This window comes from Doryrhamphus excisus, chromosome 4 (assembly GCF_030265055.1).
Source record: "Doryrhamphus excisus isolate RoL2022-K1 chromosome 4, RoL_Dexc_1.0, whole genome shotgun sequence".
Classification (NCBI taxonomy): domain Eukaryota; kingdom Metazoa; phylum Chordata; class Actinopteri; order Syngnathiformes; family Syngnathidae; genus Doryrhamphus; species Doryrhamphus excisus.
In genome coordinates this window covers 23,705,908-23,729,879 of record NC_080469.1, presented here as the reverse complement: position 1 = coordinate 23,729,879, position 23,972 = coordinate 23,705,908, and the positions used below count along the sequence as shown (strand labels likewise).

General features: G+C 37.4%; 3 protein-coding genes across 3 annotated transcripts; all 3 read right to left on the bottom strand.

The window, feature by feature from the left end:
• Window positions 1-1,200: 1,200 nt before the first annotated feature.
• Window positions 1,201-6,254, bottom strand: LOC131128102 (zinc finger protein OZF-like). The gene is made up of 2 exons (XM_058070678.1): window positions 5,975-6,254; window positions 1,201-3,786 (listed from the first exon to the last, which is right to left on the bottom strand). The coding sequence occupies exons 1-2, from the start codon at window positions 6,066-6,068 to the stop codon at window positions 2,222-2,224; spliced, it is 1,659 nt and encodes a 552-aa protein (XP_057926661.1). The 5' UTR covers window positions 6,069-6,254; the 3' UTR covers window positions 1,201-2,221.
• A 164-nt stretch (window positions 6,255-6,418) lies between these two features.
• Window positions 6,419-10,454, bottom strand: LOC131128108 (oocyte zinc finger protein XlCOF22-like). The gene is made up of 2 exons (XM_058070684.1): window positions 10,015-10,454; window positions 6,419-9,536 (listed from the first exon to the last, which is right to left on the bottom strand). Exons 1-2 carry the CDS (start codon window positions 10,109-10,111, stop codon window positions 8,101-8,103), a joined length of 1,533 nt encoding a protein of 510 aa, XP_057926667.1. The 5' UTR covers window positions 10,112-10,454; the 3' UTR covers window positions 6,419-8,100.
• An 869-nt stretch (window positions 10,455-11,323) lies between these two features.
• On the bottom strand, window positions 11,324-23,835 carry dpp7 (dipeptidyl-peptidase 7). Its single transcript, XM_058070515.1, has 13 exons — window positions 23,680-23,835; window positions 22,323-22,446; window positions 22,094-22,233; window positions 19,386-19,549; window positions 17,919-18,054; window positions 15,688-15,769; window positions 15,375-15,541; window positions 13,549-13,609; window positions 13,323-13,441; window positions 12,611-12,767; window positions 12,198-12,262; window positions 12,054-12,124; window positions 11,324-11,968 (listed from the first exon to the last, which is right to left on the bottom strand). The coding sequence occupies exons 1-13, from the start codon at window positions 23,770-23,772 to the stop codon at window positions 11,851-11,853; spliced, it is 1,497 nt and encodes a 498-aa protein (XP_057926498.1). The 5' UTR covers window positions 23,773-23,835; the 3' UTR covers window positions 11,324-11,850.
• Between the last annotated feature and the right edge of the window lie 137 nt (window positions 23,836-23,972).

Below are 23,972 nucleotides of genomic sequence, written 5' to 3'. Positions count from 1 at the left end.
AATAAATGAAGATATCACATCTAAAATATATGACTTCATAGAAACTAAACTTAGTGACTTCTTATTTATAAATATTTATTTCTAAATTTAGTGACCTGCTTATTTTATATTAATTATAAATTTAGTGACTTATTTATAAATATTTATTTCTAAATTTAGTGACCTGCTTATTTTATATTTACTTATAAATTTTGTGACTTATTTATAAATATTTATTTATAAAATTTAGTGACCTGCTTATTTTATATTTATTTATAAATTTTGTGACTTATTTTTAAATATTTATTTATAAATTTAGTGACCTGCCTATTTTATATTTACTTATAAATTTTGTGACTTATTTATAAATATTTATTTATAAATTTAGTGACCTGCTTATTTTATATTTATTTATAAATTTAGTGACTTATTTATAAATATTTATTTATAAAATTTAGTGACCTGCTTATTTTATATTTATTTATATATTTAGTGACTTATTTATAAATATTTATTTATAAAATTTAGTGACCTGCTTATTTTATATTTATTTATAAATTGAGTGACTTATTTTAAAATATTTATTTATAAATTTAGTGACCTGCTTATTTTACATTTATTTATAAATTTTGTGACTTATTTATAAATATTTATTTATAAATTTTGTGACCTGCTTATTTTATATTTATTTATAAATTGAGTGACTTATTTTAAAATATTTATTTATAAATTTAGTGACCTGCTTATTTTACATTTATTTATAAATTTTGTGACTTATTTATAAATATTTATTTATAAATTTTGTGACCTGCTTATTTTATATTTATTTATAAATTTAGTGACTTATTTATAAATATTTATTTATAAATTTAGTGACTTGTTTATAAATATTTATTTATAAATTTTGTGACCTGCTTATTTTATATTTATTTATAAATTTTGTGATTTATTTATAAATATTTATTTATAAATTTAGTGACCTCTTATTTTATATTTATTTCTAAATTTAGTGAACCAACCTTCGTTTTTTGCCTTTTGCCGGTATAGAAAACGGATGGATGGATGGTTACTGATCCACTGGAATTGAACCAAGCTCGTTTATTTATTTGAACCGAATGAACATGTTTACAACGACACCAGTTAATTCATTTATGTATAACCTAACTGTACTTCTCACATTTTAGTTGACTCAAAATAATATGTATTGCCCAGGCCAACAGATTACTCTAAATATATATTTATTAATCTTTAACACACGCCATATGCAACATATTCAACATCTGGCAACGTACAGACCTGATCAAAAATCTTAAGACCAATTGCTACAATATGCATTTTCAATATTTGGACAAATACAAGATACCTCAATCAGATTGTGGAAAGGAATATTCCACCCCTGGGAATCCCATTATATATTCATTCGGATTGGCACTTTTCTTTGGGAATGAGGTGTATACAAAGGTAAATAAACCGAATGGAATTGGAATATTTGGGTCCATGTATACGTGGCTAGTGGTACAGCTATATTCACTCTTGGCTTTAAATTGAAATTGTATACACACACAAACTTGAAAGTCCTAAAATAGGACCTTTTTAACCATGTATATGAATAATCTCACTTGAGAGTGCAGTATAAAAATATTAAATATCAAGTTCTTTTTAAGTAAAAACACACACACTGCATTGCCTTTTGTCACAAATACAAACAATATAAATACTAAAACCCCCACCCTCTCTCGCTCTCACATAACCACTACCGTTTGACACCCCTGCACAACCTTAAACCCTGTTTTTCCATTGAAGGAAAATGTACACCAGATCATGGCCGTTTAAGACATTCTTCCTTAAAAGGAAAAGTGCAATTTTGGGTCATTTTGCCCTATCATCCACTATCCTGATGTAAGACATGACACTTATGTTCTAAAATGAAACAGTTAAAAAGAAAAGCATGTATTAGGACACGCCTCCACTGCCGACAGAAGCCGCTATTCAAACACCGGTGCAACGTTATGCAACACAAACAAAACTTCATGATCACTGATGTACTTTTCTGGAGTCCGACAGAAGGAAAATGTGGAGAAACTCCAAGTTGCTCTCAACCAATCAGGTTTGTGTCGCTGCCCTTATGAACAGCACATTAACTCATGAGGGAATCTGATATCATACACACAGCAGATCATCTTTCTATGCAAGCTTCTCACATGTGATATTACACTTTAGCATCTTTTAGCACAAACCGTTTTTATTCTCCATTGTGTGTCTGCATGTGTGTCGTCAACCTTTTCTTATAACAATAACCTTTACCGCAGACTGAGCAGCTAAAAAGTTTGACTCCAGTGTGTGTACTCATGTGTATGACCATCGCCGCATTTTGAGAGAATCTTTGACCGCAAACTGAACAACTAAAAGGTTTTTCTCCGGTGTGCGTCCTCATGTGCGGTTTCACACTCGACTTATGAGAGAATCTTTGGCCACAAACGGAGCAACTAAAACGTTTTTCTTCCGTGTGTCTTCTCATGTGTGATAACATAGCAGACTTTTGAGAAAATCTCTGATCGCAAACAGAACAACCAAAAGGTTTTTCTCCTGTATGCGTTCTTGTGTGTGACACCAAAACAGACTTCAGGGCGAATCTTTGACCACAAATAGAACAACTATAAGGTTTTTCTCCTGTGTGCGTTCTCATGTGTACGTCCATATTTTGATGGCGAGAGAATCTTTTACCACAAACCGAGCAACTAAAAGGTCTTTCCCCTGTGTGTGTTCTCATGTGTAATACGAGAGTACCATTTTGAGAGAACCTGTGACCACAAACGGAACAAGCAAACGGTTTTTCTCCTCGGTTTTGCAGCATGTGATCTCCCATGTGTTTCAGCATGTGATACGTCAAACTGTAGTTGTGAGAAAAGCTTTTACCACAAACTGAGCAACTAAAGGGTTTTTCTCCCGTGTGCCTTCTCATGTGCGATGCCATATCGGACTTGTGAATGAATCTTTTACCGCAAACTGAGCAACAAAATGGTTTTTCTCCCGTGTGCATCCTCGTGTGTCGTACCATATTTGACTTATAAGAGAATGTTTGTCCACAAACAGAACAATCAAACGGTTTCTCTCCTGTGTGTTGTCGCATGTGTACAGTTAACTCACGCTTATAAGGAAACATCTTAGCACAAACTGGGCAGGTGAAATGGTTCGTTCCTGTCGTCTTTTCAGAGCATTTGTTGCCAGTTTGAGTCCTCGTATCACCTTCCCAGTCTGTATCGCTGCTCAAAGGTTCTTGGGTGTTATCCCAGTCTTCATCCTCAGGAGAGTGTGATGTTGCGTCATCGCTATCTGATAGCGGAGCTAAGAGGTTGTCTGCTTGGTCTCCATCAGCTTCTGTTGTCATGTGTTGTGGTGAGCTGCTGCCTCGGTTCTCCTCACTTGGACTGTGATGAAGCTGTGAGGACTCAGGTGGTTCGTCGTCATGGTCTTCGGTCTTCACACAGACAACAGTCAGCGGCAACTTGGTGAAATCGGCCCCGTCTGTCCCAAGAAGACACTCACCCTCCTGAGTGATCCAGACTTCGTCCTCTTCCTCTTTAACGTTTTCATGGTCTTCAGTCTTCACAGAGACACCAGTCAGTGGCGACTTGGCGAGATCAGGCTCCTCTGGCTCTAGAAGACACTCTCTCTCCTGAGTGATCCAAAGTTTTTCCTCTTCCTCTTTAACGTGGGGGGTTTGTCGGTCCTCCTGCTTCCAAGTGAAGCTCCGCCCCTTTGGAAGAGGGGGACTTTCTTCTTGGTGACCAATCAGCTGCTTGATGTCTGCAGGACACAATTCTATTTACATTATTTACATATTGATAGTTACTTTTTATATTCATTCATTCATTTTCTGCCGCTTATCCTCATGAGGGTTGCAGGGGTGCTGGAGCCTATCCCAGCTGTCTTGGGGCGAGAGGCGGGCTCCAAAGGACAACTTTCTTTTTCATTGTTTTGCATTTTGGTCACATTGGAATAGTGTTTGAGTTTGGAAAGTAGAGTGCACAAAACAAAGAAGAGCAGTGTTTTGGTTTTTTTTTTGCTTTTTCAGAAGTGAAACCAACAGAAAAAACTTTTAATTCTGACAATACTTCATGTTTTTTGTGACTTTATAACAGTTCCGCATTTATTCATCTTCACATGTGACTCCTACTACATGGCTTAATGTAAAGTTAATGTGCTTTCCTTATGCTTCCTGAAGCCATTTTTTTATAAAACAGCAGACATTTGGTGCTGACTGCTCAATTTTGTCACCACATTACTGCCTCAAACCGTCAGTTCTGCCAAGAATCGATATTGCACACCGATAGGGAAGCTCGACTTTTTTATCTCCTACTGCTGCTCTAGTCAATAGTTGTCTCTGTGTTTTTTTTTGTTTTTTGTTTTTTTACAAATTCTGCACATCATCCACAATTGTTATGTGAAGACACACCTTAAATAAAAATCCCAAAACGCCAACTACAGTAAACCTCGGATATATCGGACTCGGATATATCGGAAATTCGCTCACAACGGACAGATAAAAAAGAACCAATTTTTCTGTAATGCATTTCCAATAAAAATTCATTGCATATATCGGATTTTTTATAACGGATTTCGCCTATTTCGGACAAAATCTCCAGTCCCGTTCCAATGCATTTCCATTCAATTTCCCTCGCATATATCGGATGGCCGCATCGTGGCGCTCCGATTCGCCGAATCGTGACAGGCCGCTATACGACGTCGTTTGCAGCGTTTGCAGCGTTGCCTGCGCGTCCAGGTACATTGGAAACATAGTCAAGGAAGTGCCTTTTTATAACGGATAAAATCCCATTTACGCATATACCGGATATAAATCCGATATATGCGTAAAACGGACATTTTCCGGTATACGCATATAACGGATTTCGCTTATATCGGACAAAACCAGTGGGAACAATTGAATCCGATATATCCGAGGTTTACTGTATGTTCCATTTACATAAAATAACCTGTGTATTAACCAAGCTACAGTAATATAGTTATAGTAGGTGCTAACACCAACGTGTATCACTACTTTTCTGGCATAGCAACATTTTTATCAAAAGCAACCAGCAACAAACGTAGCTACTTTTCTGCTATGTGGTGACTTTCAGTAAAAGTACGTATTATCTTGCAGTTTTTGTACTCATCGAGCATCAGTGGCTGCTACTAAGATGTCCGCCCAAGCGGTCTGTGCAGGGTTCGCTCCTGGCATCCGTGACGTGCCATGCAGCCAGTGTGGATCTCATCAATTAAGGGACATGTACCAATAGTTAGCATAATGCCGTTTGTTGTTGTTTTTGTGTCATCAGTGTGCTTACACTATTCTTGCATGACCTTTGACTCAACAGTTGCTCTTTTTATTTTATTACAACAGTTAATAACGCATTATTCCTACAGGCTACTTGTAATAATTGACTTTATAGATAACTTATTTTGATTTTATTACGTATATGATTACTAAATCACTAAACACTTCTGATATGTAATTATATTAAACACACTCTGTTAACACTTCTACTTCTATGGAACACTATTATATCACATACTAATTAATTACAGTTTGACATAATCCTGTTAAATCACAGTAATATTGTTATACTGCTCTGTTAAATGAAGTTTAATGCTAAAATCTATGTAAGAGTGTCCCTCTGTTGTCAAATCTATAACTGCATTATGCTAAATCAATTGGTAATGTCTCATGAAACATCAGTAAAAGCATTTTTTTCTTATATTTTGGATTTTCAATTAATGTAATTTGGTTGCATACAGTCCCTTTATGTCCACCGTCACAACAACAAATATTTGACTTTTCTATTTATTGTAGTTTGACTGGAATCCCGCTGCCTTCGTTTAAGCTAACAATCATGGCGTTTTTTTTTTTTTTTTTTACAATCGCTCAGCTAATTTCTACTCACTTCAACAGTTTTTATGGTTTAAGACACGTTGTTAGAAACCTCAATTCGCTCACCGCTATCTGCAGTTTGGGGCTTTTTCTCCGTTGATGATTCTCTTCCTCCTTCTCTTTGACTGGACGCCGCCATCTTGGCATAGCAGTGGTTCATCTTCTATGGCGTCTTCTGTGTTCACCTCGGAAAAACACCTCCTCGCTCACTTCCGTCGTTCCTTCGTAGGTTTTAAAAAAGAGCACTTGATGCATTTGTTTTTATTAGAGATGGTAAAATGAGCCCGAAATGTCGAAGCTACTGTCAGAGCAATGAGACCGAGTATGCCGTTTAACCTCACGAGGGTCGAAGGCAACCCGGAAGTCGCTAATATATGGAATTTTTTTTTTTATTATTATTATATTTTTATTACAAGCTTCAATTGTACAAAACAAAAACAATATAAGCAATAACAATATCAACATAAATAAAAAAAATAAATAACAAAGAAAGGAATGTGCGGAGGGATATTGCTTGAAAATAAGAACAACAAAATAAAAACAGAAAACATGTCACTTAAGCTTGTTCTTTGTATGAATTGTTTTTTAGAACGTTCTCCGGTGTATTAAAAGGTTTTCAGTGCTTTTCTGTTTTTTTGAATATCAACTTCAGTGATTCATATATAATATTTTCAGTTCAGAAGAAAAGCGGTGAATATTTGGCTTGCATAACATGACTCTGGATTTGTGAATATGGAATTTTCCTAATAAACAAAGACATTTGGCAGCATTCCGCAGATCTTTTACAAAGGTTGCATTGTAGAAATAAGACCATTTCCATTTTGATGTCAAGGAGTGTATTAAAAGACATAAAAAGTCAAATAGAAATAGTGCATTAGTACATGATGCATACAGGAAGTGGACAAATGTATTAGCGATTGATGTGAAATTAATAGTTGGCTTTTTTGGACATGTGGAATTGTGAATTGTTACATGAAGTATTTCAATATAAAGTGGATGAATGTGCGAAATAAATGTAACCTTTATGAGCATATTAGTACTGCAGTTATTTGCAACTATGAAGAGCTCAAATGCAAAAGAAACATGCTGAGATTACTTCATTTTTTTACTTTATTGACTTCAGAGAGCTGCTCTTGTAGACTTCTGTTGGATTCTAGTGCCCACTTGAATAGAAGCAGAATGAAAGCGCACATAACATAGCCAAGAGAGCTCTCACATTGTCGGATGTGGGATTGTGGGTAACCCAAATACTCACTTTTAGGATACACACTAGGATACACACTCCCAGGGTTTTGTAAGTTCATACCTCGACGAACAAGTTCAAAATCCATTCACACAGTATCAATGTGAATAGTTCACATATAGTTCATATTTCACTAATTTGAATTGTTACATTTAACATCTTTTCATTAACATTTTTTAAGATGAAAAGTTAGAATGAATTACTGACCTTGTTTTTAAATGAGACCTATTATGCAACTCAGTGGCGTCATTAGGCCTATTTTAGACCTCCTAAAATGCTCTAAAGCCCATTGAAACAATTGGATTTTTTTTTTTACAAAAAAATGTGACACATTTTATATAATAGTGCAATAATATGAGTTAAAACAAATATTCACATTACCTGTCATTAATTTCTAATCATAAATCTGTCAATTTCCCTTTATTTCATGGTGTAAGGTAGAGACACCCTTTCATTGCATCATTACCCAGCCCATTCCACTTGGCCATTATAGAGTACGCCCACATCACTGATAATCCAGTCCATATTTTCCCTACAGCGCGTTGCAGCGTGTGTACCTTTGCAGCACACAGAGCCAACTATTGAGGAGAGCAGCAGTAGAAGAAGAATGGTTTTTAACGTACTACTCGGGCTAAGGACTGACTGAGTAGAGCACTTTCAGAAGTTGGTCCAACTACTGGAGCCTCAGGGCGTGAATAAATACATATAGATACTTGGAACTAGTATAAATAGGTATAACCTGAAGAATCATATACAATATAATACACTCTTTTGACAACACATGAAATTCAGTTCGCATGCAGTCTAGTGTCCTTAATGTCCTTAATGTCCTTAATGTCCTTAATGTCCATAATCCAGTTCACGAGCAAGGAAGCTGCCATGAACAGCAGACCAACTCATGAGGGAATTGGGTATCACGCACTCAGCAGATGACCAAGTGTGACATTGTTTATTGTACGTTGTGTGTCTGCACGTGTGTTGTCAATCTTTTCTTACAAGAATAACTTTCTCCGCAAGCTGAGCAACTAAAAGGTTTGCGTCCCGTGTGTGTCCTCATGTGCGATACCATAGTTGCATTTTGAGAGAATCCTTGACCACAAACCGAGCAACTAAAAGGTTTTTCTCCTGTGTGCGTTCTCTTGTGCAATACCACAGTAGACTTTCGAGAGAACCTTTGACCGCACACGGAACAACCAAAAGGTTTTTCTCTTGTGTGTGTTCTCATGTGTCGCGCTATGTCGCCTTTCTGAATGAATTTTTTATCACAAAGCGAGCAACTAAAGGGTTTGTGTCCTGTGTGCGTTCTCAAGTGTCGCACCATATCGGACTTTCGGGAGAATCTTTGCCCACAAACAGAACAACCAACAGGTTTTTCTCCGGTGTGTGACCTCATGTGTGATACCATACTTAACTTTCGAGTGAATCTTTGTCCACAATCAGAACAAATAAAAGGTTTTTCTCCTGTGTGTGTTCTCGTGTGTCTGACCATCGCTTCTTTACGGAAGAATCTTTTACAACAAACTGAGCAACTAAAGGGTTTCTCTCCTGTGTGCATTCTCATGTGCGATACCACATGTGCCTTTTGAGAAAATCTTTGAGCACAGACTGAGCAACTAAAAGGTTTTTCTGCCGTGTGTGTTCTCATGTGTGATACCATACTCGACCTATCAGAGAATCTTTTATCACAAACTTTTTGTTTTTTACCTGTCGTCTTTTTGGAGCATTCAGAGCGCTCAGTGTACAAACTCATATCACCTTCCCAATTTGGTTCTTGGGTGTCATCCCAGTCTTCATCCTCAGGTGGCAGTGACGTGTCGTCACTATCTGATAGCGGAGCTAAGAGGTTGTCTGCTCGGGATCCTCCACAGTGGTCTCCATCGGCTTCTGTTGTCATGTGTTGTGGTGAGCTGTCACTGGGAGGCTCCGCCCCTCGGGCCTTGGGAAGTGTGTCTTCGCTGTCTTCAGTCTTGACAGAGACACCAGTCAGTGGCAACATGGTGATATCAACCCTTTCTGGCCCAAGAAGACACTGAGTGGTCCAAGGTTCCTCCTCTTCTTCTTCAATGTGGGGTGGCTGTGGGTCCTCCTGCTTCAAAATGGAGCTCCCTTCCTGCAGACAAACAATCACCTGTCGGGCATATGAAGGACAAACCCAACAAAATGACTCAGGTGGTTTGTCGTCATGGTCTTCGGTCTTCACAGACACAGCAGTCAGTGGCAACTTGGTGAGATCATCCTCCTTCATCCCTAGAAGATGCTCTCCCTCATTCGTGATCAAGGGTTCCTTCTTTTCCTCTTTGACAAAGGGGGGTTGTGGACCGTCTGGCTTCAAAGTGGAACTCCCACACTGTAGCTGAGTGGGACAACCAATCAGCTGTTGGACGTCTGCAAAACAAAAAGAACACATGTTTCTTCAGATGTTTCTCCTGGAACTCATGACACACTTTCTTCTATGAATGAATGTAGTGTCTTGTCTGTTTGTGTATTTCCAAATTGATACATATATCATATATCATATTATTTCAGGGTTAGGAATTGTCTGTCTGACCCTCATGTTGACATAATTAATGACACTAAAATGAATAATAGCAATATATCGGCATCATGTCTACTTCCATAAATCAAAATATCAAAAAGCTCCAAAGACAATTTATTTGAAAAACTTTTCAATTGTATCTGAAATGTCTCAAACATGGAAAATCATGGTATGGTATCGCCTGATACATTCTTTATAATGCTGATCAACGTTATTGTAAAAATAATGTTAAAAAAAAAACATAGCCTGAGACGAATTGTCCTAAATAACTTTTTTCAGGGTTCAAGATAGCCTCAAAAACGTTGTTGTGAACTTGATCTCACTCACCTTTGACCCTTTTCTCCATTGATGATTTGCTGGCAAATGACGCTGATGCTCTTCCACTTTCTCTCTGACTGGACGTCGCCATCTTAGGATGCTTCATCTTCCATCATGTCTTTAAACTTCACTTCAGATAGCGCTCCAGTGCTCCAAATCCAACTTATGTTTAGTGGACTTTAGAAAAAACGAACATTTGAGCTATTCGTTGCGAATCTACATAACTGTTTTTAATGTAAAACGTAAAAGGTGAAAACAGTCGTTCGCCAGTCTCCTTGGTTGCTGTCACTTCCCGAACACTATAGTCCATATCCGGTCTGTAGCTCTTTCTAAACATTTGTAATCCAATTCGGGGTTTGTATCCTTCAAAGGACTCAGTCTATGCGGCCTACGAAGGCTGCGTCTTTATGAGTCCTCTAGTCCCGGCGAGAGAGATGTGAATTGGGACTTTCTTCATAACACTTCCTGGTTTTGTCACGTGGTCACACCCTCCCGCTTCTTTCATAAGCTGTCAAGTCCGCAGAGAAACAAATTGGGAGACTAGACAGTAAATAATAGTGTGTTTTATTATTATTATTATTGTGATTTATTATTATTATTTTGTGATTATGTGCTACTGGAAAGAAAAGAGCGTATTTCTACACCATAATTATATTAACTACTTTATTAGTTCTAGCTTTTATCCCATTTGTACAACTTTGTGTTTTTTTAATTGGCTTTTTTTATGGAGATTTTGGCATTAAGATGTTTGGATATGAAGTTATGTTTTGTTTTAATTTACTATTATTATATTCTTCATTTAAGGGTTGCATGGTGGTAGAGTGGTTAGTGCGCAGACGTCACAACTAGGAGACCTTTTGGAGTTCAAGTCCACCCACGGTTATCTCTGTGTGGAGTTTGCATGTTCTCCCCGTGCATTGCATGGTTTCCTCCCACATTCCAAAAACATGCTAGGTTAATTAGCGACTCCAAATTGTCCATAGGTATGAATGCGAGTGTGAATGGTTGTTTGTCTATATGTGCCCTGTGATTGGCTGGCTGGCCACCAGTCCAGGGTGTACCCCGCCTCTCGCCCGAAGACAGCTGGGATAGGCTCCAGGAAAAAGCGTTAGAAAATGAATGAATGAATGTATTTAAAAGTAATGTATTATTTTAAGGAATATTTCTTTTGTACATAGTTTGTGAATGCTTACTTTGTCTTATTAGTTTGTGTTTGTAAATAAGTCTTAGTCTCATATTGGCAGTCAATCATCTTTTAGTTCAATCCAGATGAAATCCCAGAAAGACACAAGTCATCATGGTTGTTGATGATCAGATGATCACGTTGAGATTAACATTCTTTATTGTGTACAAGTCAACAAAAAAATGTAAAACGTATCCAAAGTGGCGAATATCATGACAGATTAATCTAATAAGGGTAAATAAGGAAAAGTGCAATAGTGTGCTTGAGTGGTAAAAACCCAAATCCATGCATCATCACTTCCGTCCCTTTATACCCAACACCTCCATACCGCCACCAGTGGTTCGATTACTACCAAAACAAACCCGGTGCATAAAACCCAAAGGCAGCATAAATGGCTCCTACAGGACAGGACTCTGAAGACCACAAAACCACATGCTTCCTATGCTGTGTAGTTCAAGACTTCTATTCTTTTTTTACTGTTATTTCCTAACTTTTCAGTGTGGCAGAATTCATTTTTGTTGTTTTTCAGTCATTTCATTAGCTTAGTATACAATTTAGAAAGCCTGTTTTTTAGTTTTATTTATCCCTGATGTCTGTGTTTTTTCTCCTGTGTTTGACTCAAACTGGTTTTAATTTTCAGAATCAACGTCAACATCAACGTATCACAACAAATGTTGTTTGGTTGTCATTGTCCTCTCGGTCTGCACCCACCGTGTGATGAAGTCTGCCTCAGTCCTCCTGGCTTTGATTACCGACGGCGGATCAGCATCATTGGACCCTCTATGATTATCGAAAAAAAAACACTTTATATTTTGATGGATGACATTGAAATGAATAAATAAAACATTCAGAAAGTTTGCCATACCTTAAATCTAAATGATGGGCTCCCCCAGGAATGTTGATAGCTATCAGCGATGAACTCAACGACGTACGCACCTTTGGAAAGAAACACATGGAAAGCTCATTTTTAAGAATCCATTCAAGTCGCGTATTTTTAAAAATAATTTACCCCTCCGTTTGCCCATGGGTCCAGATCTCCATTGGAGAAAATGATGTTGCTGGCTGTGGAAAGAGCTAAAGAAAAGCAGAGACCATATCACATGTATGCAGGGGGGTGTCCAAAAATTGAGCGTATTAAATTAAAACATTCATTTCAAATAATCTAAGTCATATTTAGTGTTATTTTTTAGTCTGTTAAACACAGTAAATGACCTTTGTGTTATATATCAGTGTTTTGATATGCCAATGAATAAAATAATAGCATTCATTTCAATAATATCTCAAGTGAGAGGTTTTCGCAGCAACTTTAGGTGAGATTAAAAGATATTTAGGTCAGTAAATTACAGATCATAATTAATCTATTTTTTAAATCTCTCGACAGCACTAAAATAGACATTTTGTCTGTATCTTTGCAGCTCTCACCATTCCCCCAAAACTGAATTTTTAGCCAGTCGGCTCGCGGGATCACACCCCAGCGTTTGGAGCAGTATTCCACGCGTTCTTTCTCTGTAAAGGTCATCGCAGGAAACATGTCGGTCATGTTGTTGCTCTCATAACAGAGATTTATTTCCGTGCACGCCTGCGAGGACAGCAAAGGACAGCAAATGTTAGAAGGATGAAGCAACTGAATACACATCAATACTCCCCAAAAGTTAGAGGAAACTGGAATTTCAACACTCATTTTCTAGGTAACGTTGGTTGCAAACAGAAGGACAATTATTAATTATTAATTTTTCCCCACCCTCGGCCATCTCTGTGTGGAGTTTGCATGTTCTCTCCGTGCATGTGTGGGTTTTCTCCGGTTTCCTCCCACATTCCAAAAACATGCTAGATTAATTAGCGACTCCAAATTGTCCATAGGTATGAATGTGAGTGTGAATGGTTGTTTGTCTATATGTGCCCTGTGATTGGCTAGCCACCGGTCCAGGGTGGACCCCGCGTCCAGCACTCCCCCATGACCCGAAGCGATAGAAAATGAATGAATGAAAGCATAAAGTTTTCTTAGGACTACAGTCTGTGCATCATAATACGACAACAAAAATGATAATAATGCATTTTTAATGAGTGGAAATCTGTGTGTGCGATCCAAAGCTATACATTGTGTGTACGTGTTTGTATTGATGGAAGGAAATACCTGGTAGTCCCAGGCCAGGCTGTTAAAGCCAAGTCCACAGCCAGTGGGATCAGCACACTGAACAAACAACTTGTTCAAATCGAAACAAGTCAGCGAGCCGCTGGAGTTATACACGATCCCTGTTGAATTCACCATCAAAAATGGTGAAAAATCATCATAAACAATCACATAGCCTTACATAACCATCTATGCAAAAAACTCTATATTAATTTCATATTCAGTGTACCTGCACTATCTCTCAAGTTGGCCAAAAGGTCAGCTCCACGAAGCATGGTGTCACAAGCAACCTGCCAATAATCAAAAGTGTTAGAGAAAATATACTTATTTAATATGTTTGATTTATTTACACACTTATGTGTAAATGTGAGGTAGTGTCAGGTTTAAACCCCGACACTTGTAAAAAACACAGCCTGTACAAAGGAAGACACAGAGAGGTGAGTTTCTTTTTACTTGCAAGGAGAGTGATGGAGACTGCACAGTTACAATCCTCCTACCAACTCTGAAACAGTCACCTTTCTCCTCGCTATTTATTGAATCAGGAATGCCCTAGTTACACAAGATTTCAATTTCTAAGGGGAGGGGGGTTTAACTAAACAAGTTGAAACCGGTTCTTTCGTACAACATGTTATCATAGTGTGTGGGTATCTCCTCTTTGGCATGTGATCTTCCGGAGACACTCACACACACACACATATACATTCTGGGTCACATGTAGCTATTTCCTCTCCACGAGGGTATGATGGAACTATCTGTTGAGAGAATGTTCTGTCACGTTCTGTTTTCTCTAATCATGATATACACCAAATGTGCAAGCGTCACAGCATTAATCTTACTTTTGCCACGTGAGTGATATGAAATGCTTGTAGGTCATAAGAAAATAGGTCATAAGAATATAGTAAAAATAGGTCATAAGAATATAGTAAAAATAGAATAACTTTATGTACAATTCTTCTAACAGGTAGGAATACACACTGGTAGTGTGTATTCAGTTGACCTCCTTTTATTTATTGATCATTTCAATGTATTTTTTCCATTTCATTCTATTCCATTCATCTGCTTTTCTGGGTATGGGTCTCAGTAGGGAAGCCCAGTTTTAGTTTTTGGTTCAGCCATCAATGAGGTTATTGCTGTTATTATTATTATTATTTATTCTTTATAGGTTCATTGGTGGATTTATGAAAAAAATGTCAGTCTATTTATTCCTAATTATTATTATTGTAATTATTATTATCAGTAGTGAAGCCCAGTTTTAGTTTTTGGTTCAGCCATCAATGAGGTTATGGCTGTTATTATTATTATTTATTCTTTATAGGTTCATTGGTGGATTTATGAAAAAAAAATGTCAGTCTATTTATTCCTAAATATTATTATTGTAATTATTATTATCAGTAGGGAAGCCCAGTTTTAGGTTCAGCCATCAATGAGGTTATGGCTGTTATTATTATTATTATTAATAATTCTTTATAGGTTCATTGGTGGATTTATGAAAAAAAAGTCAGTCTATTTATTCCTAATTATTATTATCAGTAGGGAAGCCCAGTTTTAGTTTTTGGTTCAGCCATCAATGAGGTTATGGCTGTTATTATTATTATTATTAATAATTCTTTATAGGTTCATTGGTGGATTTATGAAAAAAAAGTCAGTCTATTTATTCCTAATTATTATTATCAGTAGGGAAGCCCAGTTTTAGTTTTTGGTTCAGCCATCAATGAGGTTATGGCTGTTATTATTATTATTATTTATTCTTTATAGGTTCATTGGTGGATTTATGAAAAAAAATGTCAGTCTATTTATTCCTAATTATTATTATTGTAATTATTATTAGTAGTATTTTTATTACTACTTTTTATTTTATTACTTTTTATTACTACTACTACTATTACTACTTTTATTATTTATAGTATTTTTATTTTATTTACTTATTATTTTTCTCAGGCGGGGGGGGGGGGGGGGGGGGCTATTTTCAATTTTACTGTATACACACAATCAAATGACACCTCCGCTACTTTAACATTAAAAAAGCGACTCCAGCAAACAAAATGCATATGATACCTTGACAGGGTTGGCAGGCATGTCGCCCATGAAGTGAGTGCTGTAAGGATAATCCAACATGGCCATCAGCGTGAATGCGTTCCTAAGCAGCCCATTTAGCTGCTGGATGTCCTGATCAGATGATGGACGCTTACACAGGGTGAATGCCGACTGAATTTTCAAGTAATCTAATAAAGTAAACAAGAGAAAATGATGTGCGGTTTCATATTTAGACATAACCACGTTCAATTGTTTCAATTAGGAGTCACACTTTGAAAACTACTACTTGAACCTTATTTACTGGAGTAGGCGTGGGAAAAAAACAAGCATTTACCTTGTAATTCACCTAATTCCTTAAGATGATGGAAAGCTCCTTTTACAGCATCCCTGCATTCAGGAACAATGCTCTCAAAATCCTGTTTTAAGAGAAAACAAAAGAAAAAACGTTTACAGTCAGGACTTTTAAAACAGTTCAACATTTCATCATTTAAAATACAGTAAAGAAATTAAAATTTCATATTCTGAAGAAAGTGAAATTCCAGTCTATGTTAATATTTGATTGTTTCTGCCTTTCATACACACAGCAGCATCATTTTGGGTGCCATGAAAATAAAAACACATCAATTTGGAAGGTCGATCACATGTGTTGCCCATGTCATGAACACCACTTTGGAGATGCTGTATGGCGTCGGTCTGCTTTAAAGGAACACTGCACTTTTTGGGAATTTTGCCCATCATTCACAATCCATATGTGAAACATGAACACATATTTAATTCCCTTTTCTGTGCTTTCTAACGGGAGAAAACAACACTAAAGCCCTTATAAAAAACACCAACAGTGTTCCATTCACATATCTGAAGAAGAACCACTTCTCTTCAGACATCCTGGTGAACTTCTACAGATGCACAATCGAGAGCATCCCAACCAGTTGCATCACAGCCTGGTATGGGAACTGCTCTGTCGCGGACCGGAAGGCATTGCAGAGAGTAGTCAAATCTGCCCAACGCACTGCCGGAGCCCCACTTCCTGCCATCGGGGACATCTACAGGAAGCGTTGTCTCAGGAGGGCATCACAAATTGCCAAAGACTCATACCACCCAGCACACAGACTGTTTGCCCTCCTACCCTCAGGGAGGCGCTACAGGAGTTTACGGACACGAACCACCAGGTTCAGGAACAGCTTTTTCCCAGCAGCTGTCTCCTTGCTGAACTCTGCCCCCCATTGCCCACCCCTTCCACTACTTACATCCCCCCGCTGATCTATGCCCCCCCCCCCATCACTTCATTGCACTATTGTACTATTGTACTATTGCACTATTGTACATATACTATCTTGTTGATTCATTGATCATACTGTTTATAATTTATATAATCCGCAATAACCATACTCTACTCTAGTCACTTCACTGCAATACTGTACATATTACTGTTATTATATATTGTCATATCCATACTGTTTATAATCTGTATTATCTACAATAGCCATATTATAGTCATTTATACCCCTGTGCATATTCTCACTGTATCATAGTCATAGCCTGTATAGTTTTATTTACATATATCTGTCCATACTTACTACTAATGTACTTATAAAATTGCACTTCTGGTTGGATGCTAACTGCATTTTGTTGCCCTGTACCAGTGACATGAGCAATAACAATAAAGTTGAATCTAATCTAATCTAATCTAATCTAATCTAATTTGGTAGACCGGGCTGCGCCGAGACGGGCGTGGCGGTGCACCAGGGGAGGTGTGCACATTTTCAGCTTGGCGCAGTGACAATTTCGTGACAATACAGCGCGCCAAAGTTGCTGACAGGGGGCACATTTCCTCAAACATTCTACATACAACACCCCATAACGGCAATGTGATTTTTTTTATTGTTGCCAATGTATTAAAAATTAAACAAATACAAATGACATGAACATAGGCTTTTCATAGGTTGTAATTAAGGAAGATGGAGTCACCCATGCATACCAACTGCATATGGAAGATATTTTTACGACGCTCTGGTTTTGTGGAGAATGTGTATTTACGTCGAATTTGTGTCAAAGTGAAAGTTATGCTTGAAAATGATCTTTCACATAAACCTGTTTTTATTTCTTTTTTTGTTAGGAACTGATATTTTCCTAAAACTTACCTATGTTCAACTGCTAGTTACTAAAGTCCAGAAAAAATTAGATGAGTCTAGCCTTTTTTTTTGGTAGGTTCCATGTTTGACAGTGGAACAGGCAATTGCAGATTACGCTGCCATGATCAGTATGTTGAAACATGAGCCGGCAGGCAAATTTCTTCATTTTCGGAATGCAAATGCTCACTGGACATTATTATCTTTTTAATAATCTAATTGTGAATTATTGAATGATATCTTTTAAAAGTAGCATGCGGTCTGAAAATGTAGTAGTGCAAAACATGGGATGGCTTTCATGTGACTGACTGGCAACAAGTCCCAGGGTGTACCCATCCATCCACTGGCCTCAAGTCAAATGGGATCGGCTCCAGCTAACCCACGACCAGGATGACGGAATATTAATGAGCAAAAAGCAGACATCCATCCAACTTACACTTGTGACATCTCGGAAGAACTGTGCAGGATCCCCCAGCCCAGCAACTGACAGAATGGGAGCACTGGCAGCCAGAGCTCCTGCCACCAGGTTTGGATACTTCATCCTCATATAGACAGACAGCATGCCGCCATAACTGGGGACAGAAGGAAATTATTATGATGATGATGGCTGTTTGCATGAGAGATGAGGAAGAATAAATAAGCTTGATCGTGGAGACAGAGATCTGATCATTTCGGAGTATGGTGACGTCATAAATTGCAAATTAGAAGAGTGAATTTACTTTGAAATACAGTAGTAAATGCGAAAATCTAAATCTAAAGTATTTTAATCATAACACAATTTAAAGTGCTACTAAATATTCTACTACTATTAAAAAAATTAGTGTTAGACCAGTACATTTTAATATTTTTTTTTACATTTTTATACAATATTTCTTGGATGTATCCACGATACAACAATATTAAACGATATAAAATGTATATTACATTTATATTTAAATTATTTGGATTAAATTCAGCAGAGTCTTGTATAAAAAGCTCCGACCCTTAAGCCATATTATGAAATACCCTTGTCTCAAATTGTAAAGCATGTATGTATTTACATGTATTTATTGGTAACAATCTGGCAAACTTTTCTAATGGGATGTCAGACTTATGATGAAGATGTAGTCACCCATGCCATTCCAACTGCATATGGAACATATATTTTTTTAGGATACTCTTGTTTTGTTTATGCAGACGTGGGGCAAATGGCACTCTTATTTTGAAGGATGGTCACAGAGGTATGTTCTGTGTGTCGTTTCACATTATTCATTGAAAACATGAATGAATCGCAGATGCTGTGTCCCAGGAAGGAGTAAGATATCAGTTTCAAGCATGGCCTTAATAGTCTTTGGAGTGTTTTTTTATGTTAGCACAGGTTGCTCAATAAGAGGATGACAAAAAAAGGAAGAGAATAGTTCTCTTTTTTTCTGGTTAAATATGGCCTATTTGTAGCCAAACATATAAAATATCAGCAATTATTCTGTATTTGTGGCCTAAATAAAGCATTTTCAAGCATAATAATGGTTAAATGCACTAAAATACACATTTTTGACATGCAGTATTCTACACTGGTAACTAGGTGTTATCATTGTTACATAAAGTTACATGTACACAATGTTACACCAGAAGACTGACTTCAGGCCGGATTCATGGCAGACGTGCTTCCGATCTGACCTCGTCTTCTCACAAGATGTTGCAGGCCCGTACTGAATCTCACTGCCATAGCGTATTTTTCAAGGGCTTGTTAGGACTTGTCTGCTCGCAATGTTTTTACATTAAAAAATCCACTCATCTATTTACTGGCATACCGTTGTGCTAGCTAGATTAATGGTTGTTGTGAAAATGATTCAAAGCACAATAGCAGGCGTTAAGCAGAAGCAGACAAACCACATCGATGGAGATGTACCACCATGCGTCTTACCTCCCACCAAACACGATGACAGGGCAATCTGTGGCTGCCAGCTCGTGTTTCAATGTACTGATCATGACGGCATAATCGGCGATTGCCTGTTCCACTGTCAACAGGCCGACCTTGTCGAGGTTGAAGGAGTTGTTGCCGAAAGGGAGAGACTTGCCGTAGTACCTCTGTGAAAAGACGAAAATTCAAACTCGATGAGGGTGAAAGTAACATGTGTCAGTGCTACAAACATGTACTTCATTGCAGAGGTCAAGATTTAACAAATACTGTTCAAGGTCATGGGGAAGTGGAGCCTATCCCAGCTGACTTTGGGTGAAAGGTGGACAACACAATCATAGCACGCATATTGAAAGAAGACAACTGTGGACCTTCGTCAACCGGAACTACTTTCCTCTACACAACTCAGCTAACATGACAAAGTGCGGGGAAAGTCACAGTTGATGCACTTCACTGCTAATGGGGACATCATACAACTTCATGTCCAAAACTCTCTAAACCAGGGGTCTCAAACACGCAGCCCGCAGGCCAAATGTGGCCCGCGGGACACTAGTTTGAGGCCCCCGCCTTGATATGAAAGTTTAATGTTAGTGCGGCCCGCGCAAGTTTGATATGGATGCTGTATGGCAGGGGTGTCAAACATACGGCCCGCGGGCCGGAACTGGCCCCCAAGGAGGTTCGATCAGGCCCGCAGGATAATTTGAAAGTGGAAAAAAATGCATAAAAGACATGGAATTAATATTTTTAATTCGCTGCAATTCATGGATTATCCGCTAAGGGGCGCACTCTTTCCATCAGAGTAGAAGACAAGCCGCATCACTGAGACAGACTGAAAACAGCAGACGGTATCAATGCGCCATCTGCTGCTTGTTACGACGTTGTTAATACCTTGGTCTCTACCTCTCCGCTACACCCTCATTAGCCAAAATGTCGTTATCCAAACGGAGAAAAGTAGATAAGGAGTGTAGAATTTTCAAAGAAAAATGGACCACGTCCTATTTATTTACAGACATGCACGGAAAACCTTTGTGCTTGGTGTGTTTGCAACAAGTTTCGGTATTGAAGGAATATAATATTCGACGCCACTACGAGACTCATCACAGCGAAAAATATGACGGCTTACTGTTTGCATTGAAAGAATACAGCTCTGTGAAGATGAATCCTTACTGTGGTGATTTAAAAAATGTGCACTTTAATGTTAGTCAGCAGCTTCAAAACAAAAGTTGTGTGATGGAATTCTACTGTTCATACAACTCCATAAATGTTCAGTATATATTGTATGTGTATGTATGTTTCATGTATGAAGTTTACAGATTTACAGGACAGGCGAACACTTTCTTCATTACACATTTAAAATCACTCTCCTTAGTTTGTAAGGTGTACGCAGGGATTACATTTAGATTTTATATGCGTATGTGTAAGTGGTTTAAAAATCCCTTTCTTTAAAAGTCTCATTTAATCTTAAAGTGCATTACTATATTTTTCAGTACCAATTAAAGTTGTGTGCCTTTGTACAATCAGTGGGATCAGTTGCAATGCATATTTGTGAATGATAAAAGTAAATTGCACATTTGTCTAAGGAAATATGAGGTGTTTCATGAAATGTTTTGTAAAAGGATAGTTCATTAAATTTCAATATTTTCCTAATGTTCTTGTGCTTCTTTACACCAAAACAAAGGAAAGACATGATATTTTGGTTATTTATAGCAGAGTATGGTATAATTTTAATGGTCCGGCCCACTTGACATCTCCCTAGGCCGTATGTGGCCCACGATGCGAAATGAGTTTGACACCCCTGCTGTATGGTATCATGTACCCAGAAAAAATTATTACGTTTGATTCATGTTCATGTTAAAGGTTAAATAACTGTTAATAGTTATCCTCCCTATCCGTGTGGAAGTGGTAAGTTTTTGGCTATTTAAGTTTAAAGGAAATAACTTGAAGGCTACAGTTTAGGTCGCTAGCGCTCTAGTTTGCGAGTTAGCATGTGTCTCAAGACCCTGCAGTTGCGCAATATGTTGTAAATAAAAAGAGTATAAATGTGACTATAGTCGTGTTTTGTCATGTCTACAGGGCTCTAATAATGCTTTGTTCATTTTAATCTGAAAAATAATAATTTGTCTACCCACCAACTATATGTGGTTTCTTAAGTTTTTATTATTTGCCGTTTTATTATTATTATTATATTTATTTATTTGTTTGATTGTTTTTCATCTTATTTTGTGTAGAAAAATAAAAATTAAGATATTTGAGAACAGTGGAATATTTTATCAGAGCTTTTCTTGTAGAAAATTGGAACCAAAGCGAAGTTTTTTTTAATTTTTTTGTTTTTAATAAATGCGTTTTTTTTGTTGTTTTTTTTGAAAACCTGATGCAGCCCAGTCTCACCCAGACCCTAGCTCCAGTGGCCCCCAAGTAAATTGACTTTGAGACCCCTGATCTAAACTATCCCTTTAAATACCTTCTAAAAAGCTGCTTTCAACCAAATTACTACAATAACAAATGTTTTTGTGCTTGTAAACATAGTATTCCAAGGGTACTTTGACGTGAGGACCTAACCTTCTGGTGCTCTTAACCATACTGCAATACTCCATTGTCTAGTGCAGTATAAATGAACTTCAGATGATGAGGATGACATGCTGTCATGCTACTTGGCCAGTTGTACATTTCACCAAACAAAGACATCACACATGTTATATTACATGTTACATTACATGTTCAGCAAATACGACCAGGGCATCCTGCTGAGCGGCCAATTCGATAAGAAATCCCGTGTTAAGGGCAAACTCCCAGATATCCCCTTCATTTCCAGTGTAGAAAAAAATGGGCCCATATCCAGTCTTCCAATACTCATCTACACGGGGAAGAGAAAAAAAACAAAAAAACAATGTCACATAAACCTTGTCTTGGTTGTTGCAACATAAAAACTGCCACTCGATTCACCAGTGATTAGGTATCGCTGCAGGAAGGTCCCATTCCCCATGGCGTTGAAGTTGAAGTGGTCAAGACTCTGTAGAAAATACTTCTCTTTGAAAGTGGCCCGTGGCTGGGATCCATGTATTCCTGTCTATTAGAAGCACATCACATTAGTGGATTGCATGAACTTCAACCATCACTTTCATGTTGTGTTGCTTTTAACTCTCATTTTCAACATCGTCTCATTCAAGTTGGACTCAAACTCCTAAACCAAACAGTGACTCAGTTACAATTATCTGGCTGACTAGTTCATGGTGTTATATCTGTAAAAAATGCTTACTTTTATGTTTATGTTGTGACATCGTTGTTTAGATGAAGTATACATGGCGTAATTTGTGTCAAAGTGAAATTTAATTTTTAACAAAAAGCCTTTTTTCCCCTCCCTATTTTTGTTGGGAGCTGATATTTTCCTGAAACTTAGCCATGTTCTACCGCTGCTTAGTAAAGAACATAAAAATGTAGAAACACACTTTCTAATCTTTTACCGTGTCTATACAACACAATAATCTGTGTGCCTTGAAAAATCTATCAAAATCATTCAAAATGGCCTGTGCTAAAATGGCTGGGGTTGAATGAGTTAATGAGTTGAATGAGTTAATATTTACAATACACATCATCACTGCCACCTAGTGGTCACCGCTATACAAAACAGACATACTGTATTTGAAAATGAAAAATAATGTTGTTGCACCAATGTATGTATTTTTTTAATGTTATGGGTTGAGTAAGGAACGTAAACAATGTACCAAGACGACAGAATACAAGGAAGAAGAGTCTTGAACAACATCTGTTTCTGAAATACTGGCCAAAATTGTCCAATGTTGTGTTAAGTAAATAATTAAGATCAATTCATGTAAATATGTTTACATTTATTCAAGTTACATTAGTCACTGACACAAAGAGCACACAATATATAGTGATAAGTATAACACAAGTGTAAGTAAAATTGGAAAAACATTGAAAATAAATAATAATTATGCAGTTCTTTGGGGTTTTTGGGTTTGCTTCTTGATGGCTTTTGTTGTTTTTCATTCTGCATTATTTCACGTGATTTCACGTGATTATTTTTGCTTTGCATGCGTTTTATGGTTTACGTTTTATGGCGTTTTTGGTTTGAATGACAAAATGACAATAAAGACAGCAAAAGCGGAATTAATATGCGTGGAAAGAGTTGAAGTAACCTCCCCGAATAATCGAACGTTAACAACATAACCTGTTATCTATCATTTAGCGATTGTTTAGCAGGCAGTCACATGATATATACCCCATATACCCCATGAGACTGCGCCAATGAATACAAAAAAACAAAATAAAACTCACTTACCTGAAATCGGCTTTGCGGCAAAGCTTGTACATGTTCGGTGGATACAAAGTTTAATAATATTATTGTTAATAAAGTCAACTTCTTGTCAGTCATGTTCAAAAAGCGACGATACCAAGTCCTCCACTGTGAAAGTCACTTCCGGTGCAGCAAACACGTTCATCCCGCCTCCACGACCGGTATAGGAAATGCCAAAATAAAATACCTTAACCTTTCCAATGGCATTGATTTCCAAAATAAAATAGCGAAGACGTTTCCGGTGGAATTGATTGTCTCAATGTTTCAATCACTAGTCA